Raw genomic sequence first — 21893 nt, forward strand, 5'->3', positions numbered from 1 at the left:
GGGTGTGGGAATGGACGGGACTGGGGCCATCTTTTTATTTGCTGTTTGTACAGCCTGTCACTCTACAGTGTCCAAGATTGTGTTGATGGTCATGCAAATAATAGTAATGACATAACAGAGACCACATTGTCTGAACAGCCGGTTTCTTAACAAGCACGTGCATCCCAAAGCTGCAGTCACCTGTAGAACCTCCAACAGGCAAGATGCCTGCGAGTGGGGAGCTGAACCTCTTCCTCCAGCATGGGAAATACTGATGTGACACATCCATCCGGGCTGGAGTAGATCCACGGGGCAAGGGACTGACAATACACCACCCCATTTCCCTGACAACCTTCATTATTCTTCCAAAACTCAAGTGTTGCCACCTAATTTCGTTAGTAAGTTTGTGCCTTGGGATGACAGTAACGTGCTCTGGTATGGCTAATTAGACATTAAGGGTATGGGAGGTCACCTGCTCGTTTATTTACACTCCAAAATAACCCGTGAGAGAGATTCCTATACCCCGTCACTTCAGCACAGCTACAGCCACACCGAGGCCTCGACTAGCCGGAGATACTCCAGATAGCCCCCGGTGATGAGCTGCCACTCTAGAAGGGTTTCTCTTTCCCTAAACCCTGTGTCATACCCACTCGTGTGTTGCAAATATCTCAGATGCATGGCGACATCTCAAAGAGCTCTGAATGCCCGTATTTAGGCAACTGAATCCCAGCCACAATGTCAGGTTTGAGGTATTCATCCAAACCCCGCCTTCAGTCAGCAGAGAGGACGAGTCCTCTGTCCCTGGGGAAGAGCCCTTCTGGAGATGTTACTCTCACTGACTCTAAAGCAGCTTAGAAATAGCTCAGATATAAGATACAACCCCCAGGTTAGACAAATCCCACCCAAAGCTCTGCTGGAAGATGTTGTAGGAGCCTCCTGCGGTACCTTCAGTGTCCATGTCACACAGCACTTCAACAGGCATCCCTCCAAGCGAGGGCATGATGCTGTAGACCCCGGACTGCCGGACCCCGTTGTAGTAAATGGAAGCACAGTCGATGGGGCAGTTCCTGGCGTGCTTCACGTCTGAGTGAGAAAGCAGAGCAACACGGCGGTCAGTGCACAGCGTGGGGAAAGGGGCACACAGCCACACAGCCGGCATCGTTTTCACACAGTCGTAACACAGAACCGGGCAAATAATCCCGGATTCAGAGCTTCTTCTGAAGCTGAAAACCTCTGCAGCACACAGGCTTCAAGCCTGAGTGAAGTGGCTTATTGGGAATAAGGTTCGTTAGCACAGATCTGTACTTCAGGAGGCTGTGGCCGAGGAGCAGTCTTCAGTTCAACTGGTTTTGTAATGGCGACACAGAGACGACACGCGTTTTGCCAGGCTCAGATGGTATCTCACACTGAAGTGTCTATACATGGATAAAGAATTGGCTGGTTTGCCAGCAATGGTTGGTCTAGATAATAGCAGATGGGGTTTTTTTTTGTCTCCCAAACTGCTGCTGTGGGTTCTGTCTTACAAGGAAAGGGGATCAAAATAATTCTGGAGGACCCAAAGGCTTTTTTAACTGGGATATGTCAGGTGGGATTTATTTTGCCTGGCAGCAGCCATCAGGCAGGCGGTCTCAGCTAGTCCTTGGAGACAGGCTTCTGCAGAGGGCAGTTAGTCCTGGTTTTACAAGGGAGAGGAGAGAAGAGCTGCTCTCCCTGTCTCCCTCCATCACCTACCAAAGGAGCTCAGCTGAGCTGCTGGCACAGAGGAGCACGGTGACATCCGAGATGCCCTGGGGCTGGTTTTCAGCTCTCTCATCTAGGTCCTGTCTTGTATCTGCCAGACTTATGTGGGTGTCTCGGATGCTCCAGAGTATTCCGGGGGGCACTAGGTTGTCAGCTGGACTGAGACTCTAGTCATAGCAGTGGAAAGAGCACGCTGAAATGCTCTTGGTCCACGCACTGTTTGCCTTATCTCCAATATCCAGCTCAAGCGGGGACACACGTATGTAGACACCCAACATGAAGCATCTTCATCTGTAAGCTGAGCCTCCCTGGTGGGATGAAGCCCATCTTTAGAATGAAAGGCACAAAGGCAGCTCACACAAGCAGCTCCCCTTCATTTTGCTCACACGGCTAGCCCAGCCTGAAACTGGGCAGCATAGCACGGCCTGAATACCAGACTGGGATCACTGGGAAAACTGGGAGCCTGAAGTAGGGCAGAAAGCATGGATGGGAGATCGCCCTTCCACGAAGCACTCAGAAAGGATGAGACCACGGGAACTGCAGATGGCAAAAGATCCTTGGGAATGGGAAAGTAAGTCCAAGGGGGAATGATGGATGAAGAACTGCAACATCCCAGCCCAGCAACTGGAGATGGTGGTTGGGAGGTCCCCTGCAGTCTGGAGAGAGACTGGGGACATCCTCTGAGGTTGGAACCAACTGGCACTGCTGCTACAGGAGAGTGCGTGGGAGAAACCAGCTGTGTGCAGAAAGCAGAGGTCAAGGAGAGGCATTCTAGGGAGCATCTGGGACAGCAAGTAAAGCCTGATCCCACCTGAAGCTATCAGCTAAAAGTGCAGCATCAGTCGGCTGCACCTGGACGGGCATTCTCTGGACCAGAGAAGTCACCATCCCGGCCACGTCAAGTTACTGAGATGAATCCCAGCTCTGGCTGGACACGGGTGTAGATGTCAACTCCGATGTCCTGGCTTTGCACAGAGCATTCCTTGCTCAGGGCTCAGAGGCACCTGGAAGCAGGTACCAGCAGAGCTGTTCATGCTCCCTCCACCACAACGTGGATGTCCAAAAGAGCTTTAAACGAGCACAGTGGACAACTTAGACTAGATGACTCAGGGGAGAAATAACATGACTTTCCCACCCCCGATGTCACCGGCTCAAATCAGGTCAAGGTTGGTAGGTGAAAGCCATTAGCAATGCTATGAGTGCCACCTGAGTCATCCCATCCAGCCCACTTCTTGATGGAGAAGATCGACGCTGTCTCTACAAGTCCCTCAACCACAGGCTGGAAGGCTGTTCAGGAGAAAGAACATTTCTTTCTTCTCCAATCCTCCTCCCAATCATCTGCCGCAGGAGACAGGATGCGGGGCACAGGGACCAGACTGGCACATCTAGTCTTGTCTTCTTGAGGGCCACCACCCCCCTGCCACAGACCCGGAGACTCGGACAGTTTGCAAAAGCAACTCAGTTTCTCTTCCAGCACCTCAACGTTGATCTTTGTAGATCCTGGCTATGGTAGACCCTGGTCAAAATGTTTTCACAGCGGTGGGTTCTTTGGCAGAAAATGGGGGTTTTAGTCAAACTGAACCTTCAATTCTTTAATTGAAAGTTCCCATGTTTGTTAAAAACCCAAGAAAAGATTCCAGGGACTGACAAGGAAAACAACCAAAAACCTGGCAATGATCTAAATGCATTCATTGAAAAAAAAAAAAGAGCGTGTGAGGAATAACAAAATAATTGTTTTTCAAAGTTGAAGAGTTTCGCCAAAACCCTAATTTCATGCTGTGAATTTTTGAAGGAAAAAAAAAATCTTGGTTGTTTTGTGGGTTTTTTGGATGGAAAAACAGTCCCTGGATCTGGGAGGAAGGCTCACGCAGCTGACTGCACATGAGGTGATGGCAGGAGCAATGCCGGCCTGGTTGCCAGAACCTGGGCTGGTCCCTGTGAGCATCTCACATCATCCATGGAGAGAAAAAGGAGGCATTGGGCGACAGGACCTCTCCTCTAGACAGCATGGAAACCATCCCTAGAGGTGTCCGTTGCTCTGAGGAGCCCTCCTGGCTGCCTTGGAAAGACAGGTTGGATGAGATCAGACTCCCAGCCAATGCAGGGGGAAATCAAAGCCCTTCTCCCACAGCCTTTTCCTTCAGCCCCACTGGAGACACATTGCCCAGAGAAGCTGTGGCTGCCCCCTCCCTGGAAGGGTTCAAGGCCAGGTTGGACGGGGCTTTGGGCAACCTGGGCTGGGGGAAAGTGGCCCTTCCCATTGAAGGAGGTTGGGGTAGATGATGTTTAAGGTCCCACCCAACCCAAGGAGTTTGATGATTCTGTATAAGGGTGAAGCATCCCCTCCCAGCCGGCTCCAGCATCTCCCCATCACCTGGATGGTGCGTCTCCTCCTGCAGCCTCATCTCGGCAGGTCTGAGGCAGGCGGGATTGTGCCAGGCCCCGTCGGTCGGGACAGAAATGTTGTTTAGCTGTGCCTGCATGTCGTAGAGCAGCGTGGCCTGGATGTGCTGCAGCGTGCTGGCCTCACTGTAACGATGCTCCAGGTCCTGCACCCGCTGAGCCAAGCTGTGGTTCCGGCTGGTTGCCTCCTCGTGCTACGGGAAACGACAAAGGTGGGATGGGGGGGATGCCTGAGGAGCAGTGTGGAGCTGGGGCGCACGGCCCCAGGACCCCCAGGGGATGGGCAGGCAGCAGCAAGAGGGCAGAGGAGCACTCGCTGCGTACACCAACAGAGACCAGAGACCTCAAGGACGGTGCCTGCACCCTTCTCCTCCCCCTGCAGCCCCACACCAGCCCCCAGCCCACCACAGGAGCCACCACCAGCTGGATCTTCCCAGGCTCTGGTGCAGGCAGGGCATCAGAGGCAGGCAGGGCAAGCATATAGGACTCCTCTCCCAGCACCCTTCAGTCTGCAACCTCTTGCAACAGGGATGTGGCCTCTACGTATTTAGCAACGTCACCACAGCTGGGTTTTCCTTCCAAAAAGTTGTCCAATCTCCCCTGGAATTGTGATATTTTATAAGGAGCTCCACACCTTATCAGCCCGTTGCCACCTCCTGCTCTCTGGGCCACGGCTGGTGTCCTGTAAAGAGCAATGGCCACGTCCATGCTGCGCGAGGAGCGGGTGTGATACAGGACCCCAGCTCCTTTCGCAACCCTTTTGCTGCTTGTTTTTAGGACAACCAGTCTCTGATCCTACATAAAATATCTGTGCAAGCTGGCTGGAGGTGCCCACAGCTTGTAGCAGGAGATGAGCACCCTGAGCTCCACCAGCACGCACCGAACGCGCCCCCACGCAGTCGCTGCAGACACCCTCGCCTCTCTTGTTCAGTGTTCCCTGTCCATTAGATGGCAGAGCAGGACATAAACAGCACCTCCATAATCCCACAGCGGCCTGGGAACCCCCCCTCCATCCCCTGGGCAATGCAACTACTCTGCGTGGTGCTCGCCAAGGCCTCTGAGGGTCCAGCAATCCCAGACCCGTCTGCGGTGGTGGGATGTTGGCTCTGCACCAGCACTGCCCTTCCCTGTCCATCCCTGTCCATCCCCCCCTCCACATCATTGCCTCAGACTCACAAGTCACCCCAGGACCCTGAAGATAAATGAGTCTATTTTCTCACCTCCTTGTCCCCGGCATCAGGGGCAAATCTGGATTTTTAAGTGTTCGTGCTAGCCTGTGACTTATTAAATATCCTTGGGGACACAGATCTGGCACCTGACTCATCACTACCTGCAAAACTGCAGTGGTGCTGCTGGGGGTCAGGGATTTCCTTCAGCTGGAAGGGGTCTGCATGTCCAGGGTATGTTTTCCTCCCTTCCAGCTGCTCCCAGGACCCATCTCACACCTCAGTCCCCATTCACAGAATCCCAGAATCACTCAGGTTGGAAAAGCCCCTCGGGATCAGCGAGTCCAACCCCCAGCCCGACTCTACACAGTTCTCCCCTACCCCACATCCCCCACAGCTCATCCCAACGGCCCTGAAACCCCCCCAGGGATGGGGACTCCCCCCTCCCTGGGCAGCCTCTTCCACTCTCGGACCACTCTTGCTGGGAAACATTTTCTCCTCCTGCCCAGCCTGACCCTCCCCTGGGGCAGTTTCCAGCCGTTCCCTCTTGTCCTGTCCCTGATCCCCTGGGAGCAGAGCCCAGCCCCAGCCTCTCTGCAATGTCCTTTCATTCCTGCCAGGACAGGGCTCAGCTTGCTGTTCCCAGGACATGGCATCACCACTGCTGGGTTATTGTACCAATAACTAATGGCAGCTCTATAATATCCTTCCCAGTGCCGCCTGAGCCTGCTAAAAACCCATCAAGCCTGACTGTATCCCAAAATCCAGAGCAGCTAGATAGACAGGGGCAGCAAAGTGGGAATTATGGCTGGCCACGACCCAGTGCTTTCCTTGTCAGAGCTGCAGTGTCTCCGGCTCTACCATAAATCAATCGCCCCCCACCTGCTTTGTGAGCTGTGACGGATACAGGCTTCTTCCAGCTCCCTTCACCCACGCATCAGCTCTCCGAGTAAACCTCATGATGCTTTCTCCCAGACAGTCCCCTCCTCCACAGTTGATCCTTTTTTTTTTTTTTTTTTCTGCTGATTAAAAACAGCACAACCAGCCCACTGCCACAGTGCCCTGATGCTGCTCCCGTCCCTGCATCCCACTGCACTGGTGGCACTGGGGCTGTATTTTTGCACTATGGGGTCCTGCTCTGTGCGTGCCCCAGCTGTGCAAATTCAATAGGACTGGAAACGCACAGGGAAAGATGGAAGAGAGGGTTCCTTTTGCTCCCTAAATTGCACTGGAAGCATGGTGTCCCCGTTAGCCTAAGAGGAGCTGTGACCTGGAGGAGCCTGTCGCTCTGACTCGGCTCAGTGAGGGATGCTGAGCTCAGAGAGATGTCTCTGCTTGGACAGACAGGCCCACGCTGGAGAAATACTGATGGCAAACCCCAGGGAGCCCAACCAGCAGCAGCTGATTTATGAAGATGGATCAAGGGAGCAACAACTCCTCGGTGGAAGGAACGGAGGTGGAGGAGATCTGCCCAGGCTGGATGATGCCAGGAGACGCAGGAGGAAATCAGCTTCCCAGGCTGGGCACAGGCGTTGGGAAGTGGCCAGACCAACGCAGGGGGAAAACTCCTTACGGGAGAGTCCCAAAGCCAACAGGGAGAGGGGGGGAACAGCTCAGCATCTGCTGCTGCCTCTGGTTTCCTCTGTTCAGCTGTAAACCACCACCCCACCGCCCCCCATGCAGCTTTGCTCCTTGCTTTTCCCCTGCTCCGGTGCTTGGAGGGTGACAGGACACACATGTTGCCATCAGTAAAACTCTCCAGATTTTGTTTTCTTCCTTCTTCTTCTTCTTCTGCATCTTCCATCCCTTTGGTTTTTTAGACCCACGTAAAAACCTGAGGTTGAAAGAAATGGCTGGAGGTCTCCCACCCCCCTGCAGAAAGCAGGGCCAGTTTCAAAGCCGGATTCAGTTGCTCAGGGCCTTTTCCACTTGAGGTCTGAAACTCTCCACAGATGACCTCAGAAGATCTCAGAGGATGTCCCCTTTCTGAGCGCAGCAACATTTTTGGTGGCACAGATGTTGCTGGCACCGTCCCCCAGGTATGAACCACTTGGAGACACCCAGGTAGGACCCGGGACCTGGCTGCTCCAGGACACCTGGGTGCACCCTATGTCCCTTTGCTCTCCTTGTAGGGTGAGAAGCCCAGCAGCACCCCACAGCAGACACATCTCCTTCAGAGCTGCTCACCTGAGCTCCCGCTGAGGAGAAACATGTTCTCCCAACTCATCCCATCCTCCAGGTGACATCCAAGAGGTCCTAGCAGCGTCTGTGTCTGCATCCACTGCTCAGATCTCTACAAGATCCACTGGATCCCGTAGAAACCCTTCCATGGCAGACACTGGGGTCGGGTAGGTGGAGTCCCAGCCTTTACTGCTGCTCCAGAAGCATCCTTGTCCACCAGCTTCCTCCCAGCTGGTAGACATGGGCTAGAGCAACCAGGGTATGGTATGAGAGCAGCCACTATCTGTCTAAGGACTATTCAAAAAAAAAAAAAAAAAAAAAAAAAAAAAAAAAAAAAAGCAGATGGCAGGGAAAGGGATAATAAACTAAGCAAAAAGACACAGAAATTACCAGGTGGGTGATAAGGGGTACAATAAGGAAGAGCAGAGGCTTCAGCTACTGCTGATGGGCCAGGAAGGGACCTGCTGGGATGTGGCCTTGAAGAAGGTCCACCTGAACCCTGCAGAAGGGGAAAATATGATTACAAGGAGTATTATGGGTTTGTGGGACTGGGCAAAAGCAGTTATGGGCTGTTTAGGGGAAAGGCTAAAAGTGGGGAAAGGAGGGTGGATGGGGTGGGGAATGAGTGCAGGAAAATTGAGAGGTGGTGGAGTTAAAAAAGGGTGGACATGCTTAAACCAGCCTCCAGTCAGTGCCCTTGTCCAGCTGAGCCTGCAGTCCTTCCATTCAGTGATTCTTTTTCAGGGTTTAAGTGCTTGCAACTGGAGGGCTGTGGGCCCCAGGGCTCACGGGTCTGGGTCAGGGTGTACATGCATGTACACAGGCATGTATATGTGTACGTGCACATGCGTGTGTGTGTACATGTGCATGTATGAGGGGTCTAAACACCAGCAGCTGGAAAGACCTGGGAGTATTTGCGTTTCTCCGGTGAATTTAATTGTGTGTAGAACTCACTAGCAAACTTCCAGCTGGACCAGCTGGTGAGCAGGAAGAGACGGAGATGTAGGGTAGGGATGTGCAGGACCTGGGCATGGACATTAGAAAGACTGAGAGCTTGTGCTCCACGTCTAATTCGCTCCCCTGCACACCGAGTGTCCTGCTCGAGGCCATCGGCTCAGTTCCCTCTACAGCTACAACCAGGCAACCAGCATCTCCGGAGGGAGACTGGTTCTGCTCCCTCTTCCCTCTGACCCTGAAGAGACCCTGCCCTGGACCAGACACGTTGATTTTAGATGGGTCACTTCAGAGCCTGGAAATGAAGAATGGATTAAAAGCATGAACGTTGCACAGAAAATACTTAGTGCATTACCATCCATCTCCGCCTTTGGCTCTGAGCTGGAGAGGTCAGTGAAAGAGCTGCAGCGCCAGGTAGCACAGAAGCATGTTTGGGGCCAGCACAGGGAGCTGGGATTGGGGCAAGACAGATTAAACAGTCCTAAGGGACAAAATATCACCAGGGCATGAATGTGAAAAGTTGAGAGACTGAAGATCTATTACACCAGTGTGTCCCAGTGCAATTGCAAAGAGAAAATGGGAGAGGAGCAGTAGAAGGTGGGTGAGAAGGCAGGATGGGTGACAGGGGCCACCATGGGAGGAGGGACCCTCAGTGGGGGACACTGAGTGGGTCTGCCTGAGCCCGAGCACCCGTCCCGACTCACATGTCTCCCTCCTTTCCTCCGTTGTACCAGGAACATCTCACTCCCGCGGAGACACCCAAGGCACAGACACCCACCCAGCTCTGCAGCCTCCGGCACAACCTCGCTCTCCCCACGGAGCTGCCCGCAGGAGGCTTTCCAAACAGGGACCCCAAGGGTGAGGATGAAAGGAAAATCGAGAATAAATCATCCCCAGAGCCCAACCGTATCAGATCTCATCTGCTACAAGATCAAAACCAAGGGTGCTGTTCACCCAGCGGTCTTGGGGCTGTTCCAGCTGATACAGGTGCAAGCTGCCGATTCTTCTGCACATCTCATCAACAGCGAAATCACACCCTGCTCCCTCCCTGTTCCTGGCTACAACCCTGTGCAAGCTGCTGCTTGCCGCTGCCGAGGGCTAAGCCAAGCGTTTGAGGCAGTGCCAAACATCTGAGAGCTTCAGAGGTGTCAAAGACGGTTGGAAAAAAAGTATTAGTGTGAAGCTGTGGGGCTGGTGAATGGAGCTGGGGTGGGATGAGCACCAGAAAGGAGACTGCAGGGTGGGTGCCATGGGATGGAAGCCAGGGCTTCTCTTGTTCCCCTGTGGCCATCTGAGGTGTGGTCCTTCACCGGCCACCCAAAACTCCAGGTCTAGTCTGGGATCCCACTCTGAACAATGGGATGGACCAGCAACAAATCCTAGGCAGGCTCAAAGGTGGAGGAGCTAGCACAGATAAAGGGTCGGTGCCTACTGTTAAGATCAGCCTGGGAAGGCTCCTGAGCTATCACAGCAGGAGCAGCTGGGGTTTCAAAGCTGTCCCAGCCCCTGGGCAGAACACCACCGTATGCTTCACTGGGTGTCCCCCCCGCTACAAGCCGCTGGGAGCTGGAAGGGACCACGGGGAGGGACCACGGGCACCGACTCGGAGCGGGGTCTGTGAAGAGCAGCCTTTTACCTGGAGCTCGAGGATTTTGATGTGGTGCCGGTGGTTCCTCAGCTCCTCCTGCAGCTCTGAAACCAGCTCCCGCAGCTCCAAGACCTGCCACTTGCGTTCCTCATTCTCATGGAGCCAGTAAGACACTTCATCGGTGCAACGAAACATGTCTGGGCACCGCTGCTCATCGCCCTGCGGCAGCGTGGCCACGATCTTACAGAGGCCGTTGGGCAGCACCTGGTTGCTGTATTCCCCGCACTGGATCAGGCCCGTGTGCCTCTGGGGACCCCTGTGGTCTCTGTATGCCGCAGGCAGGGATTTCTGCAGCGAGGGGCTGCTCAGTGCGGTCACGAGGAGGAGGGATAACAAACCTGCCCCGGCGGAGCCGGTACTGGGGCAGATCTCCATCGGGCAGGTGAGGAGGGACCCCAGGGATGGCCCCAAGTGTCTCCTCATCAAATACACTTGGGGAGAAAGGCGGCAGTCCCCAGAGCATAACACCAGGTCTCCTGAGAGCTAGTGGGTGAGGTTGAAACTATATGAGCATCAGTTGGGATCCCAGAGCTCCTGCCAAGGGGGTCACTTCAGGCAAGGGACCTGCTTGTCCCCATAGAGAATCCTCCCCGACGTCAGCCAGTGGCCACCAAGCTGGGATCAGCTCCAGCAGGAGCAATTCTGCTCTCCTGGCCAGGCTCCGCTGGCTTCGTGGGCTGCGTTTCCCCTCCTGCAGCGTGGTCAGTTGGCTTGGGGGGCGTCAAGGTCTGGCCAGGGGTGGTCAGCCCCTCGGGCAGGGCTTTCTGCCCACTCAGAACCAGGCCTGAGAAGGAGATTTCTCCTCAAGATGAGGCATTCCGCTACGCCGTTGCTCCCTGAAATGGGAACCAGAGCAAAGAGGAAGGTGATGGAGAGGAAAGATGAGCAACCAACCCTCCCCACCACATTGTCTACCCACAGCAAACTGTCCCCCACCTTCCCTGGCCCCCTCCAGCCATCCCCATGGCCCAGGGACACAGGGCATGGATTTGGGTCTCTCTCTACATCCCCGTGTAGGACTTTTTCTTGGCAGATGTAACTATAAAAGGATTTGTTGAGGAAATGGTGACCATCTACATGAAAATCCCAGACCACCAACCCAGCCTTAGGCAGCATTAGACCACCAACCCATCCCTGGGGCAGTCTGGACGGAGCTGGCCCAAGGAGAGATGGAGGGGTGATGGCCTGGCCACCATCCAGAAGAGACAAATACGTGACTTCGTCCCTTTTATTTGGAGAAATCAGGTTTCCCTTGCATCCAGAGCTGTTCTCTGATCCCTGCCCAGCCATGGCATCACGTTCTGCATGTGCTCCTAACATTTCCCCCAACCGAAAGCCATCCCCGTCCCACTCTGGTGAGGAGGGAGAACTGGGAAGGATGCCACAGCTCCCCAGCAGCACCCCAACTCCCAGCAAGGAGCACCCCAGCTCCTGGCATACCTTCAGAAGTCCTGGCCGGGCTCTCCGGCGGCAAGAGCAGAGATCAGTGAGCGCCAACCGGCCATGAGGAGCGGGGTGTGATTTAGGGGACACCAAATGCTTATTCCCCCTGATCCTATCACCACACTATAAATATGGCCAATAGAGCCGCCAGTCTCAGAGGACGCACAGAGGGAGGAGCACAGGTCCTGGCGTGACCTTATCAGTGTACTGGGGATTAAGCCAGTGCCTTGGCAGGAGGGCACAGCTCCCTCTGGCCTAGCAACCCCCTGTGCCACCCCGGGGATGTGTTTTGGGGAGAGAGCATGTTCATCTGGTGTGCAGATGCCCTGCCCCATCCCAGCAGTTCTGGGGGGAAAGCTTCCCAACCTGGCCACGGACGGGGCCTTGGGACAGGGAACAGCCATCATTTATTTTATTCACTAGCCCAGGGCTTCCTTTTTGCTTTTACAAGGGAGTAATGTCAACAGGCTTGCTTAATTACATTATGCTAATCAGGCATAGAAATGCGAGCTGAAACCAGAGATTTCCGTATCGGACAAAATGTTTTCTTTCCTTAATGTAACGAGTTTCCAGATGATGATCCCTACAGACTGATTCCTACAAAGGAGATACCTGAATGAGCTCAGATGGCTCCAAAACCAGAGGAACTGCCCAGAGAAGGGGAGTTTCATTAGCAAACACCTGCTCGGGTGGTTTGGAGAGGAGCTGAACCTCCCCAGTCCCCCAGCAGGCATCCCAGATGCCTACATGGGTGTGCTTTGAAGGACCTGTCACCCCCATGGACAGGACCCTCTGTACCACCGGTGGCCCCCAGCCTTGCTGTGTGGTACGGGGAGGACACGTCCTGAGTGACACCAGAGCACAGCAGCCATCGCTGTGTCCGTATCCACCACCCAGGGTGGTCTGGAGGGAGCCCAGCAGCAAGCCGAGCCTGCCCCAAGCTCACCCACACTAACGAATGGGGAACCACCAGCCCAGGCAGGGAGCAGCTCACCCCAGGTCCCCCCGGCTGGGAAGGCCTCCTGAGGACACCTCGTCTTGCTGAGGCAGGGACCTGGATTGCTCCAAAAATCACCCCTCTTCACACATGCTGCCTCTAGCCAAGCCGCCCTCTGCTTTTTTTGCAAGCGTGACCACACTTGGCTTCAACATCCACTTGTGAGACATCAAAATAAGGCTGAAGCATCCTCTCTGGATCTGGCAGGGGATGTGCCAGCACAGCAGCCAGCCAGCCTGGACAGTAGTGCTGGGTAAACCAGTAGGGAGAGGGATCCTGAGATCAGCCCGCAAAGCTCTGCCATGGGCAGCATCAAGAGAAGTGCTGTGTGAAGGGACACCATGGGCAGACGATGGGAAAATGGGGCTGGGGGCAGCGGAGAGCCAGAAGGTGGTCATTGCAGGGAAGGGAGGAGTGGTGGCCCATCTGGACGTGGTGGACGTGAAGATCTTTCACCAGTGAACCCCACTCTGGCCAGAGGTAGCCATTTACCCTCCAGGCTTGTCCTGAGCCACCCCGCGGCCAGCGAAGAGAAAAAGGATGCAATGGTAGACACCGAAATGACGATAAGAAGAATTGCACCCCACGGACAACGTTTCCTGGGGTGGAGTGGGGGGTATCGGGGCAGGGGACCAAGGGGAACATCTCTCTCTCTCGACTCCCAGCCAAGAGCTCCTCCAGCACGATTAGCTAAAGACCGGCTTTCCTTTATTGCACACAAGTGGATAGACATTTAACATGCTCTTCTATAATGAAATCCATTATCCTTGTCTTTCACGGAGGCCCTACATTTCTGGTTCCCCCTTTTCATGGCCAGAGGTGGTGGGGGAGAGGAAGTGGAGGAGCGATAGAGCCAGGTACAGCCAGGCCCTTTGTGCAGCCACTCAGGAGGCACTCTCCCATAAATGTTTGGGCTCCTAAATGGATCTGACCTCCCCTCCTCCAGCCCCTTTCCCTTTCATTTTCTAAAAAAAAAAAAAAAAACAAAAAAAACCAAACAAACAAACCAACCACCCAACTCTCGTCCGGATCATTAGCGTCAGAGGCGGAGACGGGCGCCGAGTGCCACATGGAAGAGGCGAACGTACATTTCGTTCAATGCCCCTCGAGTGGCGTTTCTCTCAAGGCTGCTCCTCCACAAAGGGAGATGTGAAAATGGTCCCCGCTGGCCGCTCGCCGCCAGCCGCCCTGACAGGGCTCAATGCGAAGCTGCCTCTTCAGGGAGACAAAGCACGGCCATTTCTTCTGCCTTCGATTGATGTCTGAGTTGTTTGGGGAGCATTTAGAGAGGAGAGGAGAGGAGAGGGGAGGGGAGGGAGAGGGAATTCAGTGAGAGAGCCTGGGTGATGATAATAGAGATAACGGCTCTGAAAGGCTCAAGGTTGAATGCTCAGAGTTTGGTCTGCCCGTAGTCGCCATCCTTCCCTGCTCTCTGCGGGGGGACATCAGCTTACAACCCCTCCAGCGGTCTGGGATTAACTGAAGCCAACACCAAGAGCCCCAGGTACCCCTTGGCTAACTGTTTTTGAAGTCATAGATGCAGATTACACCACTCTTCTGGGGAGCAGCTGTTGTTGAACATCCATCTCCCCAACATGCCATGAAGAGCAGCACCATGGAGCCCGTGCCACCTCCATCCTCCCCTGCCACAAGAATATCTTCTGCTTCTTCCCAAATGCAGGAAGGCACAACATGCCACTCCTGCTTGTCCCACTCCATCCCAAATCCTGCTCCATCCGCTCCCCACGGTACTTTCTGGGAGAGGTGAGGTCCCCACCACCATCACCCAGGTGCTGCAGCCTCTCCCCTGCTCGATGAGCCTGCAGCCAGCCTTCAACAGCCTACACACCCTTGGTGTGCAAACAACCCGCCGGCTCTCATCGGGTCTCTCTTTGAGGGAGAAATGTCAAAATACACAATACTTCTGCATTTCTTGTTGCTGCCCAGTGGAAGGAAGAGACTCCTGAGTGATAACTCACCATCCCTGACCCCGCCTTGGTCTCCCAGAGGAGAAGACAAGCTAATCCAACTCTACCTACCCCAGCCTCCCAGGACTGCAAGGACCTCCCACCACTAACAGCAATACCCAGTCATTTGCTATAAAATAATCAGCGGTAAGAGGCAGTTCAGAGGCTCCTGAAGACCAGGGAGCCCCCACATCAGTGTAAGCTTTAGTGCTGCTTCACCGCCTGTGGTCACACTCCACAAACATCAGCAAAAGCTGTACCCTGAGGTAGGGACCATGGGATTCCAGGGCTCACTCTCTCCACCAGCACCAAGCCCTGGATGCAAAGCTGCCCCAGGATGTCCTGCGCAGGGTAACCCCTGCCTGGGACAGGTGCATCAGGTGGAGATTTAAGGTCCAGCTGGATCTGGGATGATGCTTGTGCCTAGGAAGACACTGCAGGGTTTGGGGTGGCTTTGGGATCCTGCAAGGATCCAGCTTGGCCCGATGACTTTACTAAGAGCATCTCAAAGGGGCAAGCGAGGCTGTTTCACCCCTCAGGGTTGCTTCTCTGTTGGCTCCCTGCAGCCTTCCAGATCCCCTTCCCAACCTCTCCTCCTTCCCACAATTTCAACGTGTGATTTAAGTTACAGAAAAGAGGAAAACAGGACACGGCTGAGCATCACTGGGGCTAGAGAAGGAGCAGTCCTCTTCCCAAAATGCACCATGAGCTCCGAGTTGCAGGAATGAAGTCCTTGCCGGGCTCTTAAACCCTGCTGAAAGCTGGCTCCTCTCCTAAGAAGCCGTAATCCCTCTTAGCGGCACAGGCAATAATCGGGGATTTGGCTTTTTGTGTGCAAACGTGTGTGTGTCTATGTGTCCGGCATGTGAGTGTGTGTGTGTGTCTATAACCGGCTCAAAAAGAAAAGAAAGGCAGCACAAATGAGGAAATAAAATGCTGAATTGGACAATTTGGGGTTCCCCAAGAGCTGGGGTGAACCCGTGTCGGGCAGAGGGGATGAGCTTGTCCCAGTCCCGGAGGGAAGGCAGGATTTATCCCTGGCACTTGTAGCCAGCTACAAGTCAGGCAGCTCCTCCCAGCCCATGCTCTGGGCTGGCTCTGCTGTCACCAGAGAAGGAGTCACATCCCAGGGGACCCCTGTGTCCTTGGATGGGGGGCAGGGACTCAAGGAGCTGCTCCGGGCAGGAGGGGTGTCCCTCTGTGGGGACAAGACACCCCCTCGAATGGGTCACGGTTGCGGCCTCACCCTGGCCAGGGATTTGTTGACCTTGTCCTTCCAGCCCAGAAAACACAACAATTTCCAAACCCAGGCGTTGAAATGAGATTAATTCAGTCTAAAAGCAAGATGCAGTATTTACTCACTGGGGTATGGGGTTTTTATCAGCAACTGGAATTGAGCGAGACGTGCACTTCGGGGAAGGTTTCCCACGCAACACACTGTCTCACCCCCGAGAGCTGCCTGCAGCCCCAGCCAGAGGGGCAGTTGCCCTTTTCCTGCCCTCCTCAGTTGCTCTGAGCGGTTTCAAGAGTCCACAACTGAGAGCTGCGCCTTTCCAGAGAAAACGGACTCACTCCTACCCAAGCCATAATTCCCAGCTGGGGGTTACAGACCCAAAGCCCTGTGACCATCTCACTGCACCGGGACATCCATGTCTTTCCCGTACTGGCCATGCCCAGGGGTATTTTTGATCCTCTGCATTTCCAAGGGAAAAAAAAAAAAGTCAACTGTATTTCCCTCAAAAACTCGTAATGAGGAGGAAATCAATCACAGTGGATGGTGGTCAGGACCACTGGTTTCTGCCTTGCAGCTCTGTGCTTGCAGGAATGCTGACTGGGGGCATGGACAGGGTTGTGAGCCCTGGTGATACCTGGTGATACCTGGTGATAATGCCTGGTGTTGCCCTGATTATGACTGATGATGCCCTTGCAATGCCCTGATGTTGCCCTGGTGATGCTTGGTGGATGCCCTGGTGATGCTTGGTTATGCCTGATGATGCCTGGTGATTCCTGGTGAAGCCCTGGTTATACCTGTTAATCCCTGGTGATGCCCTGGTGATTCCCTGGTGATGCCTGGTGATTCCATGGTGATGCCCTGGTGATGCCTTGGTGATGCCTAGTGATACCTGGTGATGTCTGGTTGGTGATACCTGGTGATGCCCTGGTGATGTCTGATCTGGCACACACGAGAAAACCAGATGCACTGGAGAAAAGTCACGGTGGCATTTGTCCATTCACTGCTGTCCAAGAAGTTTGGTGTTAGGAGGCAAAACTGGACAAACTCAAACTGTAATGTGCTGGGCTCATATGCCAGAAGAGGAGCAATTATTTCTGTGGCCAAGAGCCTCCTCTGAGCCAGGCTGGTCCTTGCTAGAGAATGCCATCACCCTGATCCCTTGGAGGGCTCCAGGAGGTGTAACAGGGATAAAGCCTCAGCGCTCATAGAACTGTAGAATCACAGAATCGTTTCGGTTGGAAAAGACCTTTAAGTTCATCGAGTCCAACCATTATCTTCATGCTGCCAAGGCCACCACTAAACCCTGTCCCTAAGCGCCACGTCTACACGTCTGCTCAACCCCTCCGGGGATGGGGAATCTACCACTTTCCTGGGCAGCCTGTTCCAAAGCTTGACAGCCCTTTCAGTCAATAAATTTTTCCTAATATCCAATCCAAACCTCCCCTGGTGCAACTCGAGGCCATCCACTTTTGTTACTTGGGAGAAGAGACTGACTCCCACCTCTCTCCAACCTCCTTTCAGGGAGTTGTAGAGAGTGATGAGGGTCTCCCCTCAGCCTCCTCTTCTCCTTCCTCCTTCAGACAACTCAAATCAGCTCGATTGTGACGGCCAAGAGAAGCCCAGCTCCAACTTTCCAAAGCCATGGAAGATCAAGCTGCAGACCCCTGTCATAATTTCTAAAGGGATCAAGACAGAGCTGCAGGATAGGGCTTCCTTGGAAGGGTTGGGCCAGATGGATGAATCTGCTGGCTGGAAAAATCAACCCGAGAAAGATGAGGGAATTCCGGAGGTGCCAGAACATGTTGACATTTTCCAGTCTATCAATATTTTGGGAAATTCAGCCACAGTGGGGATAAATATGACAAGAGGTGCTCAAAGACTGGTGTGCAAGCCAACACCTTCCCTAGAGAGAAAAGTCTGAGGCCCCAGCTCAAAGTTGCTGGCTTTCAAAGGAGGCTTGGAAGACCACATGCTCTTTTCCCTCACCTGCTTTTGCAGGTTGCCTTGCTGCAATGTCTTCTGGGGTCATGCACCCGGGTGCAGACAGCCTTTCTCCCCCATCTTCGACTCTGCTCACCAGCTACATCTCCACCAAGACCAGATGCCGCCTGGGAGCACCCCCAGGCACTGCACTGTGGCCACCCAAAGCCCTTTCGCTCCAGCCAAGCAACTTGAGGCTCCAGGTCCCCATCATGCTCCGGCTGGTGCAAAGCTGGTGTCACAAACCCTGTCCTGATGCAAGATGTGCAGCTGGTACCCACCAGAGCATCTTTTCTAAGGGAGATGAGGCTCGTGAAGGGTGATCAGCAAGGCACGAATCCTTTCAGACACTTGTGCCATTGGAAACGTTGCTCCTATAAACAGAAGTGAGGCATTTCTTTAGAGAGCAGGAAGATGGGCTGTGCAGCTCCCGGCCAAGGGGTGCTATAGGTGCTGAAAGATCATTGGCTTGAAAGGAACACTGGAAAAGCTTGTGAAAAAGAAATCCATGAAGGGCTTTCAAACACGGCGACCCACAGATTGCTCCGAGCATGCGCTGCTTACCAGCCTCTCCTAACAAGCACAAGTTGCTGCAGTGAAGATGCATCCCTCACCATGAACCCAGAAGAGCAGCAAAAACAAACCTGTTCAGGCTAAAAAGGCTCTTGTTCCTGCAGGGCTTTGCTCTGGTAAAGTGTTTGCTGCAGTCTTGAACGGATCCTGCAATTACAGGCGGTGCATGATCTATCCAGTGAGGTGACATGACTCAAGCTGGCTGCAAATATCAAGAAGAAAAGAGAATGCCAGCAAACACCTACAAGCAAAAATATCAGAGTGACATCGTTCAGATCCTCAAATGCCTTTAGTTGTCGGTTCCTAGAGAAGTGCCCAATTTTGGTTCGAATCGGAGAGAATCAGCCACAATTATAGATTTTAGCATATAAATAGTGCTGACGAAAAGGCGCTGTCATCAGTGAGCTTAGGCAAGACAGCAGTGAGTTCCACCAGTTCACATGCCACACAGACGTTTCCTTCTTCATTTTAGGTCTGACCTTGACTTTATTAAAGCCATCAGGAAAACCAGTTGACTCCAGGAGAAAGGAAAAGGACTTCCCTCTCTGCAGTAAAACTCATGTGTGCCATATCCCAGCCAAAAAAGGCTCTTTTTTTGATTTTTTTTTTTTTTTTTCTAATGGAGGCTGCCCTGGGCTGCTCTTGCTGTGGAGCTCAGCACCTTCACTTGAGCTTAAACCTGATCCCAGGTGCCTGCTGGGCCAAGGAATCAGTGGTGGGATTCCCAGTCCCTAACTCCACAACTGTTCTTGCTCCTACAAGGAGGCTACAACCAAGCATCAGCATTTTTCCTCCAAGAGCAAGGTGCAGGGCTTATATTTTACCACCTGCCGTAGGCACAAAGCAGGCACAAGGGGGTTCAGAAGGGACCCCTTGATCAAAGCCAGCTGGAGACCACTGCTCCAGGTGTGCACAGATGTGTTCACCTCCATTTATGCACCCCAAAAATGCCCTAATCCTATGGATGATCTGCCAGTCGCTGGCTCCAAGGCTCCGATTTACCACCAGTAAGTGTTCTCTGGCTTTAAAATCTTCAAGAAGTGGAGGCTGATAGTTTTGCGGTAGTAATCCAGCTGTCTCTTCGTCTGGATGTCTCCTGGGTCCCTGCTCATCGTTCCCTGAGCAAGTCCTTAGTGCAGCTGCCCCGTGGATCCACCCTCCTCCCATTTCACCAAACACGAGCTGAAGCTGGTCTGGATGAAGTGGGGTCCTCAGCACCACTCCCCACCCCACCAGCTGCACCCAGGCAGGAGCAGAAGTGGGTGCCGAGCCCAGGAGACTTGTTCAAACAGAGGACAGGTCAGCTCTCTGCAAAGCACTGCAAGAAATCTGTCCTGAGATAACCGGGAAGGGGACTGCCTCGGCACCCAACAGCACACAGAGGGACATGTGGGTCCTAGGACAGACCTACGTGCCCACCGCAAGGTTTTTGCAAACCCCAGAGCACCTCTTGCCCCCATGACGCCGGTGTTTACAGCCCGGCGGGGCGGCTGCCCCACGTCCCATGGGATTTGAGCACATTCGCACATTCACGACATTCGCACCCAGCCCCGGAGCTCATTCACACCCAGGTGTGACCTGTTCTTCAAATTAAAATGGAAAGGCCAGAAATCACGCGGCTGACGAGCCTGTTCACCCACAGACACCTCACCCCGGCACCCAGCCCTGCCGGGAAAGGGCTGCACGTCCTGACCCTGTGGCTTTTATGGGGACAAGGTGATGGTGAAGCCACCACATCTCGTTCGAGAGGTCCCTAAAATGAAGTCCCCAGGGCTGGGCAGTTTGTTGGAGCAGAGCCCTGGGGACTTGTCTTGCTGCCAGTCATGCTCAGAGCAGGGGCTGGAGGATGCTGCTCTTGCAGTGTAATTATATGGTCCTGAATGGTCTTCAGCTCTGCCCCTGTTTGGGGAGAAGGAAGAAGAGGTTCCTCCTAATGGGTTTTCTCTCCGTTGGAGGATCCTTTTCTTGCCATCTTGGCTTTCCACTACTCTTGTCCTTCTGCCTGGGAGCTGGCTGCATCCACTAATAATTTATACGCTGGACTTCCTTTGGAAAAAAAAAAAAAAAAAAAAAAAAGCTCTGTAATAAAATATAATGAGTATCCTGCTGTTACACCAGGAACAGTCCTGCGCTGGGAGGGGAAGCCGGTCACTCCAGCACACCAGTAATGGAGGTTGCACTCCTGCATCCTCCAGAGGTGCTGGGACACCAACATCCCTGGGAGATGCTGTGCTCCCCGGCACTGGGAGCAGGGAGGTTGAGCCCCAGCTGTGGGTTTCTCCAGGAGGGAGGTCTGAAAACTCCGACTGCGAGGCCAGTGAGAGCAGAGGCATCCGGCCCAGGCTGCCAAAGCCATGGCAGAGAATGCTTCATTTCAGCCCCTCACCTGCAGCCGCTCAACTCAATGAGGTTTCCTAAATAGATTTCGCATCTTCCTTATAAACATAAACTGCTCAGATCGGCCTAATGAAGATGAAAGAGCCTTTAAAGTGGGCATCATAGCTCTGGTTTGGGCCATAAAGTATCTCAGAATAGCTTTCCGTCATGGAAAAATATTGCAGATCGGGGGATCTGTCAGGGAGGACGGAGGCAGCTGACGCAGTTCTGGGCGCTGCGGCAAGATGGGGATGGTTTGGAGATGGATCTGGGGAGGACAGGGGTCTGGAGAAGGTGTGAGCCAAACTGAATGCTACAGAGGCTCTTTCTTGAACCTCTGGTGCTTTGCATCTTGAGTTACCTGCTATGGAGGGTTTCATCCAGTCCCGGGGTACTCGGGTGAATCCGTTGCACCCCAATATCCTTTGGCAAGGAGGTGCGGATGTCTGCAGCCCGCTGAAGAACAACCTACCTCCTTTTTGTTCATTTTCAACCTCTCCTCTGACTGTTGGAAAGAGGGGAGGATCTCCAGAGGAGACCTCTCCAGGATGGAGCATCTCCGCCCTGAGGCAGAAGTCTGGATGAAGTGGCTCAACCACACTCCAGGCCCCTTCAGCCCCAACATCCCACTTATGGGCTGCTCCCCCTGGGAAGCTGCCTTTGGGATGGCTCCTTTCCCTACAAAAGACCAAGTCAAGTAAAATAAGAGCAAATCCTTTGCCCACCTGAGGTGAAGCTGTGTCTGTTCCCCGCCGGTAGGGTCATGGGCAAACCTTCATGTGTGGCTTTGCCGTGCCCTGCGGTTTGTCTTCTCATAAGCATGAAAATCAACAACTGTGCTTCATACAGGCTGGCGGGAGGGATGCTCACAGCCCACATCTAGCTCTTGCCTGAGCCCAGACCCAAAAAAAATGTTAGATGTTCTGGGAGGATGGTCCAGCCTTCAAGGACCATCTTGGCATTACATCCTGGGGATGGAAAATCCCGATGCAGATGTGTTTCTCCACCTGGGTAAGCTCAGAGCTGGTTTGCCAGGATGTGCAGGGTCTTTTACACCCCATGTCTCATGTACTCGAGGCAGATTTGCCTCTGACCTCGCTCATCAACTCCGCTGGCTGCTCTCCACAAGCATCCCAGAGTGATGGCACTGGTCCTCAGCTGTGTGTCAGGATGAGGGGGTGATTTTAAGATTTTAAGGGTTTTTTTTGGTTTTTTGTGTTTATTTTTTTTTCTTTTTTTTTTTTTTTTTTCC

General features: G+C 53.6%; 1 protein-coding gene across 2 annotated transcripts in view; it reads right to left on the reverse strand.

Moving 5' to 3' along the window:
• LOC113478587 (angiopoietin-related protein 7-like) overlaps nt 1–11587 on the reverse strand; it is a 15890-nt gene extending 4303 nt beyond the window's left edge. For both annotated transcript variants that reach the window (XM_026845891.1, XM_026845892.1), the window contains exons 1-4: nt 11512–11587; nt 10060–10907; nt 4094–4316; nt 925–1062 (exon numbers count right to left, since the gene is read on the reverse strand). In XM_026845891.1, the coding sequence (XP_026701692.1) occupies nt 925–1062; nt 4094–4316; nt 10060–10494 (796 nt within the window). In that variant the 5' untranslated portion in view covers nt 10495–10907; nt 11512–11587. The remainder of the gene's footprint in view (nt 1–924; nt 1063–4093; nt 4317–10059; nt 10908–11511) is intronic.
• Nucleotides 11588–21893: the final 10306 nt, after the last annotated feature.

Source organism: Athene cunicularia (genome assembly GCF_003259725.1).
Source record: "Athene cunicularia isolate RWA chromosome 3 unlocalized genomic scaffold, athCun1 chr3_part1, whole genome shotgun sequence".
NCBI classification, from domain to species: domain Eukaryota; kingdom Metazoa; phylum Chordata; class Aves; order Strigiformes; family Strigidae; genus Athene; species Athene cunicularia.